The following is a 13,614-nucleotide window of genomic DNA, read 5'->3' on the forward strand; positions in this document are numbered from 1 at the left end:
AGCTGTGAAGCTGACCTACTCTATGAATGTTGGTTACTACAACATGCAACGTCTCAGGAGAAGTATTGCACGCCCACGCAAAAAGAGCGTCGAATAAAAGCGCGTGCTGTGCACACTCCCGACTGCTCCATGGTACATGTGACCACTGATGGAATGAGGGTGCTTGCTCCGAATTTAGCGTCTATTGCGATCAAGTACTTGTCATGTACGATCAAGTGTATCTGTCAATTCCTATAAACTCTGTAGGTGCTGAAAGATCTGTCGGCAGGTATAAAATGATTGTAGGCGACAGACGGCATTCGCTGTCAGAGGAGAACACAAGATGTCATGTAACGCTGAGCCACAACAGTGCTTTGAATCTGTAAGTTTATAAAGTACTTTTTGTTCCCACATTATCCGAGAAAATAAAGTGTTCCCTGTTTCAAGCAGCCATTGACTCCTTGCCACGGAAAATCGCAGAATTTACGAGTCAGTGCCGCAGAATTTTTAATTTGCCGCAGCAGCAAAACTAGAGGCCTTAATTATGACTGCTAAGCACAACGCACAAATAGGAAATATCACGATACACCTCTTCCAACCATCTATATGAAAGACCCACATGGAACTGAAAGGGGTTCAAGAGAATGTGCACACACAGAAACATAATACTGATGCCGAAAGAAAGAAAGAAAAAAAACAAAAAAAAAAAAAGACTACCACTGAACTGTGAATAAAATGTTGTGTGATGCAAAGCGTCCTGCATGCCCCATATGTAGGGAGTGACTTTTTCGGGTTAAATGCCTTTCTCAGATTCGGGGGGGAGGGGGGGGGGGTAAAAATCGGGCGCTATTTTTAAATATGTAATTCGGGGAGAAATCGGGCGATAATTGCGCCTTCAGGTGTTATCTGGTGTTTTTGTTTCTCCTCTTGTCTATTAAGTCCTTCCCTAATCTCTGTTTTTTGTTTCTTTGCGGAATCGTGACCTACCAGCGGTAATCCCCGAAGGCATGGACAGTGTTGACACACATGGGTGTATTGCTGGGAACGTAAGTGACCCGTTCTTACATGTGTTACACGTGGCGACCTTTGTTCGTCTTCAGTGGAAACGTCACTTGAGGATGTCATAGTGACTAGAATTCGGGGAGAAATCGGGTTTAACTTGAATTGGTCGGAGGTCAGTTCGGCGGGGGGGGAATAACCGGGCGGAATCGGGTTTAACCCGAAAAAGTCACTCCCTACCCATATGTTACACAAATGTTCATGAGAATGATATTGCAGTGCTCTCCAGACATAAACTAGCAAGATGCTTTAATTGACCTTTTTTTACAACGGCCTATGTGCATGCATGTGACTTTTAGGTGCCAGAGAGGGTTATCTTTGTCTTCACAAGATGGCCCGGTATGGGGACGACAGAAGCAGGGACCAATGGGGAGATTGCACGAACGGCGTGAGCTCATCATTCACGGTCTGGACTGGTTTTGGACGTTTGTACCACCCACGTGGATTTGTTTTGGCGCGCGCCGAACATGGTTCACTGGACAGCCACTAGGACATGACGTGCATGTGGGAAAAGGTCCGTAGACAAAGGCACCATTGCTACTGATCCATTAAGGCAGCGTCACAGTTTTGCGAGTGTTCCATGGTACTCCCCCTTGTCGGTGGCCATTTTTTCCACACAACGCCCACTAAGACTGTGACGTACACTATGAAACCTCTCACGTCAGCTCCAAAGCATGTCTAAACCATATATACTGCACTAAAGTTACTGAGCCATACTGAGCAAATGACAAGCACTGAACAAAATTTGGTGTCTTTGTAATATGTAAATTTAGAGGCAGATCCAGGATTTTTCTGAGGAGGGGGTCCAGCCTCGGAAAGCATGCTAAATACAATACCTGAGGTCAATTGAGCACAACGTGATGACATAATTCTATGCCTGTGCAACCCTATAAAAGTACCCTAGTAAAAGAAGAAGCTCAACTTTACAGGTTGTTTACACTGCACTCTCATCAGAGAGAGCATTCCCCGATGTACTGAACCATTTCCGTAACATACACTCAATGTCAGAAAAAGATTTGACCAGTTCATTCAGTGCCAAGATTATTTTTAACAAGGGTGAGAGAAAGGAACAATGTCGTCCTAAGTTCGCTTTTCTACTGACTACAGAATGCCTCAGCGAAACGTGCTCCAGGAAAAGTGTGTATTGCTTTCATTTATACTGCCGACATTATGTCCACTGATTTTGTTCTCATTTCTATCTGTTCCATGTTTTACAATTGGTGCAGCCGATTGCGGCACATGAGGTACCAGTCGACAAAGGCGTAAACTTTTTTTTTAACATTGGAATAATTGCATTATAATACCATTGCCTATGCTACTAAAGGCCAAATCAAATCTCCTGAAAACTGATGAATACTAGTCTGAAACCTAAAGATGACTCGAGGCAATCTACTACAGCTAAACCTCGATAATTCGACCCCCCATTAATTAAGAAATTCCGACTACTCGTGCGGTCCTGACAGATGCCTACATAAGTCTATGGTAAGTAACACTCGTTTATTCGGAAGCAGTTGCGCGCCCACCACATAATTTGGACGGCACAACATTGTGGCGAACCTCCGTAAACAGCGTACGCCCGAACCCCCAAACGATCACACGGGCAAAGAAGGCAAAGTGTGGCGCCACTCTACAACCACGAACAGGTGTACTCGCTATGGTTATCAGCGCTGTGACGTCGTCTCTCTCCCTTCAAGCATCTGCGAAGCAACCACGTGTCTCACACTCTCGTTTCGGCACTGCACACCAAGCTGCCATAGCGACTTCGAAAAAAAAAAACGCAAACTGCTTTCTTCATTGCAGTTTTATACCTCTGTCAGACGGGCACATACAGCCCTTAAAATTAAGGCATTAAGAAATGGCCGTAAGTTACATACGGCCCTAAGCTCTGGGAGCTGCCAGACGGTATCCGTGAAGGCATTTTGTCGATGATGTCCACGTCGATAAACAAGTCTGTGAACGTTGAATGTAATGTAGTGAAATCACACTTTTTCTTACTGAAAGTACACGAAAACAACGTTTTGTTGGTATTTTCAAAAGACAACAGCAAACTATATTTGCTTTTAAGTGCTTTGGACATTTTTTTGAGTGGCGTCCGACTTTTTGGATGCAGACGACACGGTGCGATGCCGCGTGCAGTGGTTCGAGGGTGTGCCTACAAACGTAACACTTGTACAGATGGGATAAAAGCGAAGCAAAGTGCAAAAACGCTAGAAAAACACACACAAAAAAAAAAGATAACATTACGTCGGGTAAAAAGCATTTTATTTTGAATTGAATTAAATGTGCTAAATCCTGTTTATGGTGTGCTTGGTAACGAGGCTTGGGCAGTTTCGATGGAATGCCGTAGACTGTCTTGCGGGAACGCCGTTGCCCTTCTACGTCAGTTTTGTCGCAAAGGCCTTATTGCTGACCGTCTGGTAGGAAGTTAATGACAGTATGCATTTACAGCCGTGACCGTTAAGGCCGTATATGTGCCCGTCTGACAGAGGTATTACGCGATCGCAGGACTTTGTCTGCAATGGGGTGCACGACTGCCGAAGAGGACAACAGCCATTCCTGTGGTCTCTTGCGGATGAAGATGTGGACGACGTTCGAGCTCCGGGAACTTCTAACGGCGCAAATGAGCTCTCAAAAGAAAAACTGCTATATTAATCACAGTTTTTCTTAAATTAAAGGTGTCTTCATAATGGCAAATACGCCCTTTTTATGTGGCCAATAACTCAACATTCGGACATTTTTGTGAGTCCCCCGCGAGATCCAAATTAACGGGGTCTTACCGTTTTACAAAATTTACGAGTATCGCGATTTCTTTCACCGCATCCAAACTGATGAAATTTGAAAAGATTTACACCGCAAGTTGTGAGGAGGCAAGCAACGTAAATGTGTATATGCGGTAGAATCCCAATTACATGGTCACAAAAATTTTTTTAGAGTCTCGCCGTGGGTGGTGCCCTGTACGTAACGTGCTATGTTTCAAGATGAGCAGTACAAACGCTTTTCTGGGCCACTATGAATGATACGAACAACCAAGCTGCAGCGTAGGTTGTGTGCATCACTCGCGCTTGCGCCAGAAACGGCACTTCACAAATCGGCGGTCCTATTGGTTGCGACCGGGCAGTGATATTTTGCCTTGCCGACAAAGAACGGTTGAAGAGAGACGGAACAAAGCCCGAATCCCATAACAAGCGACACCCGGCAGACACACGCTAGAAGCGACAAAATCGACGTCACTGCCGCCACACGAGCGTCAAAAAATTGCTTTGTCACGGCTGAATATTTCTTCATCTACTCCCAGTAGATATTTGTAGCATGTCGCCGCGTTCGTTGCCCGTTGTTGGACAAAACCAGCTAGAATTGGTAGGCGTGAAACAAGAACTGAACGCGTGGGCAAGGGAAAGGGTGGAGGGGGGCAACCAACAAAAGTAGCGGACGAAGAAGTGGGCGGGGCGTTGGGAACTGCAATCCGCAGCGCCGCTGCGTTTCAGGGAAAATTACGTGGCGCCTTCGTTACAAGTTCTCCACGTTTTGACGAATGAAATGCTATTTTTGATATATTTATGTCAATTTACAACTTTGCTCGAATAAAATAGGCATTGCTTCACCAAAAACATCATTTCTCGGCGACGAAATGTCGCTGCTCAAGTGGACCGGAAAGTCGCGCCCATGAGCAGATGCGACAGCGACAAATTCTGCAGCGTGTCGCTTGTTATGGGGTCCGCGCTTATAAGCAACTCAAAAATAGTATGTGTACGTGCTTGCACCCTTTGCTTGTTTCTTTGGCCTTCATGCATGTGTTAGGGATGGAGTAAATGCTGTCTTGGGAGCTTTTCTTTCGTTGTATCGAGATACCAGTTCAACTCTCTTTCTAGAGGAGGCAAACGCATTGTTCCCAAGTGTGGCCTCGACAGGGAATGTGAACTATTCCATTAAATTGTGAATTTCTACCGTACAATGTTTCTTTGTAACTAGGCTTGACAAACATTTCAGCATAAGCCAACTTGCCTCGTTTCTTACTACAGTAGGATCTCGTTAATTCGAAATCGCTTAATTCGAACCTCCTCACACTTCAGGCTCTCGTCTGGGTCCCTTCTAAGCCGTACGTATTTAAATGGGGAGAAACTCCCAGTAATTCGAATGACCCAAGCAGCGAACTAGTGCCTTTACCAAGTGCATCTAATGTAGCATCGGCGCTCGATATGACAGTGCGGTATTTTTTCTTCTGAGGAAAATGCGGACACAGGGCTCGAACTTGCATCCAAACTGAGAGCCAATTACTGGCTGCTTTCAACTCCAACTTGCTTCATAATTTCTGTAAGTGAATTTTCGTGAACACATAAGTCCTGTACTTCCTTCAAAGTCGTAACGGCCACGACGCTCTGGCAGTTTTCTCCACCGTAACATCGGTTGGGCGTCGGGGACGTAATGGTGTTCGTGGCGGAGTTCGGCAGCAGTAATGATTTGAATTAGTCCGGTATAAATGCCTCTTAAAGTGACACTGGTACTGCAAACGTATAACACGACTCGAATTGCGCCGCAACGCGTCCGCACATGCTCCCTATGCCCAAACCCCCTTCCAGGAGAGCATCTCCCGTTATTCGAACTCCGCTTTATTTGAACAAATATCCCCCCCCCCTCGAGTTCGAATTAACGAAAGTCCACCGTATATTTCTGTTGTGTTTATATCCCAGCATGGTAAGTTCTTTAACAAATTTCTGTACAATGAACTGCGGCATGACCATCTTCAACATGCGTCTGTGGACGTTGTTTTTAAGATGCAACGTGCCTCTTACTGCTTACACCATAGTTGTTTAACATGTGCATGACCATCTTCAACATGCGTCTGTGGACGTTGTTTTTAAGTTGCAGCGTGCCTCTTACTGCTTACACCATAGTTGTTTAACATGTGCGGCAAAGATCAGAGTTTTTGTAACAACATGCTAGTCAATGTTGTTGGCTATGTTGGCGGGTTGCACCTGCGCCCTTCGTAAGAACGTCCTCGAACGAGAGCCGGTGTAACCTAAACCCGAAGCAAGGTTTCTTGAGAGGTGGCTCTCACCATCCTAACACCGACGCCTCAGTCCGTCTCCCTTCCCGATGTAAATAATGCGCTCGTCTCTTTTACAAGGTACGGAGTGGTGGGGTTCTCCCTCTTCCCCGTGAAGTTCAGGCACCCCCGACGATCTCCACGATTTACACATGTCTGCACGCTTCAAGATACACATTGCACGATAAATAGAGCCTGAAGTTTTCGGGAAATATTTTTTTCGAAATTCGGGGGGTAAAAACCGGGTAAATAAACGTGCGCACTAAATTCATGCAAATTCGTGTGGAAAACCTTCCAGTGTGCTAAATTCGAGGAGAGCTCGGGCTCAGCTACTCAGACTAACTGTAGTGGTTTGGTACAAACGGTGATGTAGCTGCATTTGCTGCCAAACAATTAAGTTAGTGCCTTCCTACAGATGTCCCAGTGAGGGCAGTTTGCCGGGTAAAAAATCGGGTTTCACCCTAAATGGGCAACCTTCAATTCGGGGAAGAATCGGGTAAAACCCTAAAACTTCAGGCTCTAACAATAAGCATGGTGTGGTCAGTGTGTGTGCGCCTGGAGGCAGGTAACCTACGCCGAGGACGATCCACACTTAACTGCACTTTTGCTGGCACTGGTACTCACCGTTGATAATGATCATCCTTGGGATGACTGACGGCCAGGTTGTTGGCCGTCGCACAATTATTGTTGTTATTGATGTTGCGGCCACTTCCCGTCTTCTTGTTGCCGCCGCCCCCCCCTGAACTGATGGTTCCATTGGCCGCGGTCACCTCCTTGCCGTTCCACTTGGCAACGGAGGGCGACCGCGACGTCGGTGAACTGCACACGCCGTTCACTTTGAAAGCAGTCTTGTCGTGCACTTCTTCCGTCGCGTCAAAGTCGTTCACGCTCGACAATCGGCGAGGCGTCGGAGATTCCACGCACTGAAACTCGTGTTTGTCCATGAGTGCCGCGGCGACGGTCACGTTATTCTTGGCGTCCGCCTCGGCGTAGAGCTTCGCGGTCGCCTTGCGTCCGCCGCACGTTCCGTTGCTCGGAGGAGTTTCTTCGCTCATTTTACACAGTGCTGAAAAAGGGGAGGACGTATGTCACCGTTTCGCAAGTGCGGACACGTGATGTACTATGCCGACGGCACAGAGTCTCGCGACATGATTGGATCAACTAGCAAGATATTACTGGAATACACAGTTGCCATACGGGGTTAATCTTCACTGCGTTAAGGTAGAATTTTTTACATTGCCTCCTGACGCAACAAACGCACACAAGTGTTTGCAGAAGGCACATCATAAGAGAACAGCACAAATGAAGTGAAAAACAGACAGTAAATGCTATTTGAAATTGAGAAACTTGACTTCAAGCAAGTCGACTTTTCGATTAATTTGATTACATTTAAAGGAACTATCACATCTGTTTCAGTCGATTTTGAAACTATGGTGTCATTTTATTCCTCCTGGATAGAGCTGTGAAAATATTCGAAATTTCTAACATGAAATGAATATCTGTATGCTATTCGCAACTTATTGTCAGTGCATATTAGAAATTTTCGAAAGTTTTTCGAATAGTACTGAAGCGAGGTATCGTTATCACGATTCTGCAAGTGGGCTTCGCCTCATTACATCCAAGAGTTAGGTGAAGCCCACTTCACGTTACCGCCATTGTTTTTTTGGTGTGTGCCTCCATTTTGCAAATCGGCTTCACCTCGTTACACTCGAGTGTTAGGTGAAGCCCGCTTTACACTGTTTACAATTTTCTGTCACTATAGTCTACACATTTTGCGAGCTCATGGTCAGCACTGTACTTTGGGCACTGCATGTTCCAGGAAATGTACTCCCAACTTTCAGAGTTATGCTCAGTAACAGATGGAAATATGCGCAGTTTCTAAAAAAGTACAGGAAATTCACAATGTAAACATACAAATGAGGAGATGCACACAAAGCAGGCTGCATGGAACATGTTGACCAACTCTCAATGCTGTTCACCCCACTAATGCAGTCTACCATACACAACACGGAGGGACCCTTCTCTCACGGTATGTTACGCTTGGTGAAAAGGCCCATAAGTTTGGAGCAGAACATCACTGAACGAGCACAACACCAAAAAATATTTCACCACGAAGTATTCGAAATTATTCGAATTGGGCCTTATCTGATTAGTCAAATTCGATTCGCCGTCTGAAGAAACCAGTATTCGGATTCGATCCCCAGTGAAAGCGAACTTCGTTCGAACCACAAATTCGTAAACTATTCGCAATGGAAAGTTTGCTATTCGCACAGCTCTACTCCTGGACCACCGACCACAGTATCGAAAGAACCCACACGAAACAGTGGCCGAGCTGACTGTTATGCGGTGGGATACATGACAAGAGCAGACGATGGATGTTGGGAGTATTCCAGATTTCCCTCTCACCCCTAAGAACTAGAGCTGTGCGAATAGCAACAATCCGAATAATTTCTTCAGAAGGCGAATCGAATCCGAATAATTGATTCAGAAGCCGAATCGAATTCGAATAATCAGAGAAGGCCCAATTCGAATAATTTCGAATACCTCGTGGTGAAATATTTTTTGCGGTGTTGTGCTCGTTCGATGACGTTCTGCTCCAAACTTGTGAGCATTCTTACCCAGCGTAATATATCGTGAGAGAAGGGTTCCTCTGTGTTGTGTATGGTAGACTGCATTAGTGGGATGAACCGCATTGAGAGTTAGTCAACATGATCCACGGAGCCTGCCTTGTGTGAATCTCCTCATCTCTATGTTTACATTGTGAATTTCCTGTACTTTTTTGCGAACTTCCAGGGGAGGGAATGTTAGCAGGGCCGGTACCTTTGTCGGAAGCACTCGTTGTGCTGCTTGGCGGCTCAGGAGGTAAAGCCTGCTGTAAGAGGTGCTGGTAAAAGTCGTTTTCTTTGGCCACTTCTTTCTGTTTTCTCTGCAGGCAGAGAAGCAAAACAAACAAACAAACAAGATTTATTTCCACCCCACTTTAATGCGAGGCACACAATGAAGTGCAGAATACAGCATTCAGGAACTGGGATCACCTTTCAACAAGACAGGGCTTTACCGGGGTACCTGTAGACGATGAAAGATGAAAGTCACTGAAAAGGTTAGCCAGCTGTAGGAGTCGAACCCACATCTTCTGGATTGCCGGTCCAGGGCTCTACCAATTGAGCTAAGCTAACACGCCTTCTCATCGACTTCCAGAAGATCCAGGCAATCGGCAATCCAGCAAACGGCGAAACCCAGAAGATGTGGGTTCGACTCTTACAGCTGGCTAACCTTTTCAGTGACTTTCATCTTTCATTGATAATTTCTTAGGCAAACTGAGGCCTTGTATGTATTTGTCCCTTCTATGTTGTTCCAGCCTCAGAACATCAGTACTCCCATGTACCTGTAGACCCCTGAATTTGTGAAAGGGGCGCAAAATTCCCGCGGAGGAGAGGCGTCAAAGTGTTATCTCAGGTGCCGCGTGCAAATAAAATGCCGTAAACCCTTTTCCTGAATAAAACCCCGAATTTTTGGGACTCGGGCACGAATTGGCGGTGGCGGCGGGGGACGGAAGTGGGGCTGCTGGTTGGGATCTGGGGTCCCCCTGGGTTCAGGACGTTGTGCCGCCCCTGCTCATATTTATCACATTCTACATACTATCACATTTTAGCCTGCACTTTATCAGCATTTAGTGGAAGCGTAAATAAGCGCCCACCTTACAGTCAGGTACTAGATATAATGTGGGTTAATTAAAACGTCCATTACCTAATCAAAGTAAGAAAGTCGCTGTAACAAATGTTCCTTTGTGACAGAACACTGCTGCAAAAATTTCGTGCCAACATCTAAACTAGTATTCTTTAGACTGTTTCACTGAAAACACTGCCCCGCATATTCTCCAGCGCCAAAGACACCCAGCTTACTTTACAATCTTACTTTACAGCTTACTTTACAGCCACAATTACTTTTAATTCTCATACTCACAAGCCTCATCCTGTAACCAATGTAGCTTTTGAAACCAAAGCCCAATGTGACCACAGGGTAACCTATGCTGAAAGACACAAACAGAGGACACAAGTTTATGCGCACAGTTCCATTTCACAGAGCTCTCTCTCTCTCTGGCTCTTACATGCGACAATCGTTTCTTGACACACAAGCAGAAAAATGAGAGAAGGCAAATATAATGAACCCCTCGGAAGGGGGCAGCGGGTACAATCACTCGAGAGGGCAAGAAAGAGAAGCACCTACCAATGTGCCGCAAAGGGTCTGCAGAGGTCTAAATGAAAGGGCATATTCTTTATTTCTTTGAGCCTCACTGATGCCTCTATATATACAAACAGGAGCCACAGTGAAATGGTGGGGAGGCATATCCCCCTTTCTGCAAAAGACGCACAGGGTTGCCCCCCATTAGACGTTAAGGTCCACAGGATATGGTTTGCGATGCTTCTACAGGTTTTCCCAGTGATTTTAATCCAAGTGCCAGCTAAATTAATCCATGCCCCATAAAGTTTGCATGGCACGTGGATTAATTTAGCTGGCACTTGGATTAAAATCGCCGGGAAAACCTGTACATGATGGCTCTGCAAGAACGTGGTCCAAAATTTGGGGACCAACACTAATAAGTTTTGCGTGCAAGTCCGAATTCTCGACGCTGCCGCGAACGTCGTGACAGGGATAGGGCAAGAAGAGCCGTCGTCTGCTTCGTTTCTCCACGCACTGTTGAATGGTTGCCGGTTCAGCAGTGGTGGCATCATCTTCGGCCTCATTACCGTATCACACTGGACATTATTAGTAGCTATCTGACTTTATCAGACATGATGCACACACAATCACTGAACCAAACATGTCAGGATGAAGTCTCGAGAACAATCCTGTATCACGGTACAAGGCACGTTAAAATTTGGAGCGAAGGGAGAATTACATTTTGCAGACAAAGCAAAATTTTCAGACGCTGCATAGTCTGCATGACCGGCAGCCATTTTAAGAAGAAACGAAGATAAGGGATGTACAAATAGCTCACATTTTGAATACAGATATTATTGTTATTTCGAATGCGACTCAATGTAATAAATGCATTGTTACAGATTTCTAATATGTGCAGTTGCAGAAATGCATCAAGCAAGAGAAGTAATGAGGTTCCGTTCTCGTCCACTTAATTCTTAGGTGTTCACGGGGCACAATACAGGATGAAGATGTCTCTCTACAGATTTTTCTTTAAATCTTTTCTTTGAATTTACAGTTTTAAAGAAGCAAAATTACTTATGTGGTGTATACGTACTATGCACCCTAAAGCAGCCCCTTAGGCAGGAGGGAGTGCTGAGACAGCTCAAAGTTGTGTACACCCGCAGGCCCGTAAGAGCTGTTCCGTTACCAAAAATAATCACAAAAACGAAATTGAAAGTCTGGTGTCAGAAACGGAAACAGAAATACTTGGGGACGAGTAACTTCCATTCATGTTCCTTGTATCCAAGTATTTCTGTGTCCGTTTCCAACACCAGACTTTCAATTTCCTTTTCGTGACTATTTTCGGTAACGGAACAGCTCTCACGGACCTGCGGGTGTACAGCTGTCTCAGCACCCCCTGCTGCTTAACGGCTACTTCAGGGTGCATGGTAACGAAAATATGCCCGTTACGTATGCTGCCTCAATTAAATTGCATAGCAGTTCAATCATTTGTGTCCAAAATATGCACTATTTCCACAGCCCGAGGAGGAATGTACACTAACACATGAAGCGATACGAGCACAGGACATCACTGGGTCAACCATTCAATCAATAAAGTTCTGACACGTGCCGAAGTTAATACCTGTATGCCAGACGTACTGCACCCACACGTATGTGCTAGCCGCAAAAAACAGCCAATGAACCGGTATGAAGAGGAAGCAAATCATGTCTGATGTGAGGGCGATGAACACGAAAAACACTGAAAATGCCTGAAAAAGATTCAAGTATGTTACCAGATACTCCACTGCAGCATTACTTTGGTAGGATTGTTAGGCACAGTAGGGCAGTCATGAAAGTGTTTAAGATAGGCACAGATTCACAGCAGCAATAAGAGATTGCCATATTAAACACCAAAAAGTGTAAAGGAAACCAAGCAAGAAAGGTACGGAACAAAATATGCGAATATGACAAAATACGCTAGACTATAGTAGCAGAAACGCGCAAGAGTTTTTTGCCAACTCTGCATATGGGACACAATTCTGCTATGTACTGTTGGGAGACATGATTAGCTAAAATCACTGTCCCATATTACCTCTGTTGCACTTGAAAGGGTTTGCCAATTGTAAAGCTTAGAGCTCAGCAAAGAAAAAGAGGCTTGACACAACTAAACTATAGACTGATTTCAGGGACAGACAAAAATATACGAACAAGCTGTGCAAACTTTTGGACACACAAACACTCGAATTACTTGTAGAAGGTCCAACAACAAACGTACTTTCACGATAACACTTACACGCAAGCCTATCGGAGCCCTCGAGCGGTTGAACGGATGCGGATGAACACATAATCTAGTGCCAGATAGTTGAGCAAGAGAGCCCATTATTACGTTACTCCACGCAAGAAATATGTAAACTGGAACCAATTCATTGCTCGAAAAAATCACTAAGTGTTCAAGCGAGTTTTGTCCTGGAATATGTTTTGCCGAGGGTCCTGACACGTAGAGTACAGGTTCCGAAAGCGTCCGAAGTAATGTAAATGTAAATGTAAAAGTCAGGATTTTTATTTAATTAATGAGCATATGCAAATGAGTTGCTCACTGCTCGGATCTTGGCTGATGTCTCAAGGATCTTTATCAGAAAAAATGTTCTTCGGTGGCGCCACCTGTTTGCGAATTATTCAGCCAGGGGATTTATGGGGAACACCCTCCATAACAGGAATCAACATGAAGCCAACACCTACATAACCGAACGTAACACTTACACAGCACATGCTGCACGTCAGAATCATTCGAATGCATTCGAGACATTATTTCCACTTGAAATTCAACTAGAGAAATCAATATTTGATTCAGAATTTCGAATCAGATACACAGTTATTCATTTTGGTATTCGAAGAACCCCAATGTTCGCACAGCCCTAGAAATGATGAAAACAATGACGACACAAGGACTGCATGTCACGTATAGTGACCCTTACCAATCCTTGGTATTTGAAGGAGTCATATACGCTCCGTAGAAGAAGCCAGAATGGCCAGAGGTACTCGAAGCGCAGCTCCAGAATGAAGTCGGCTAGTAGCACCAGTGCCCATACCAGCAAGAACTTCAAGTAGATGAATGTGCTGGCAAGCAGAAATGTTTCACGATCACAAAATTACCTGCAGCAATACTGAGCAAGGGTTTGCTTGTTACGAGTGACACAAATTCAAAGAGATAACATAATATAGGAGCAAAAATTACGGGGATGTCCCGACGCTCCTCAACAATGCTATCCCTCATTGTTGATGCTGTCCTCATCAACGATTTGGATACTGTACAAGTGGTTAATTTCGCTTGTCTTAATAATTCACAAATTCAAATGGAGGCACGACCGGGGAATGTTTCATGGGACCTC

The 13,614-nt window shown here is 45.0% G+C and overlaps 1 protein-coding gene across 2 annotated transcripts in view; it reads right to left on the reverse strand.

Moving 5' to 3' along the window:
• Window positions 1-13,614, reverse strand: part of LOC135388057 (macoilin-1-like) — a 29,348-nt gene that overhangs the window by 11,680 nt on the left and 4,054 nt on the right. For both annotated transcript variants that reach the window (XM_064617354.1, XM_064617353.1), the window contains 6 exons: window positions 13,201-13,342; window positions 11,868-11,994; window positions 10,310-10,439; window positions 10,046-10,112; window positions 8,903-9,008; window positions 6,707-7,148 (listed from right to left, as the gene is read on the reverse strand). In XM_064617354.1, the coding sequence (XP_064473424.1) occupies window positions 6,707-7,148; window positions 8,903-9,008; window positions 10,046-10,112; window positions 10,310-10,439; window positions 11,868-11,994; window positions 13,201-13,342 (1,014 nt within the window). The remainder of the gene's footprint in view (window positions 1-6,706; window positions 7,149-8,902; window positions 9,009-10,045; window positions 10,113-10,309; window positions 10,440-11,867; window positions 11,995-13,200; window positions 13,343-13,614) is intronic.

The sequence above is a fragment of the Ornithodoros turicata genome, chromosome 3 (assembly GCF_037126465.1).
Source record: "Ornithodoros turicata isolate Travis chromosome 3, ASM3712646v1, whole genome shotgun sequence".
NCBI lineage: Eukaryota > Metazoa > Arthropoda > Arachnida > Ixodida > Argasidae > Ornithodoros > Ornithodoros turicata.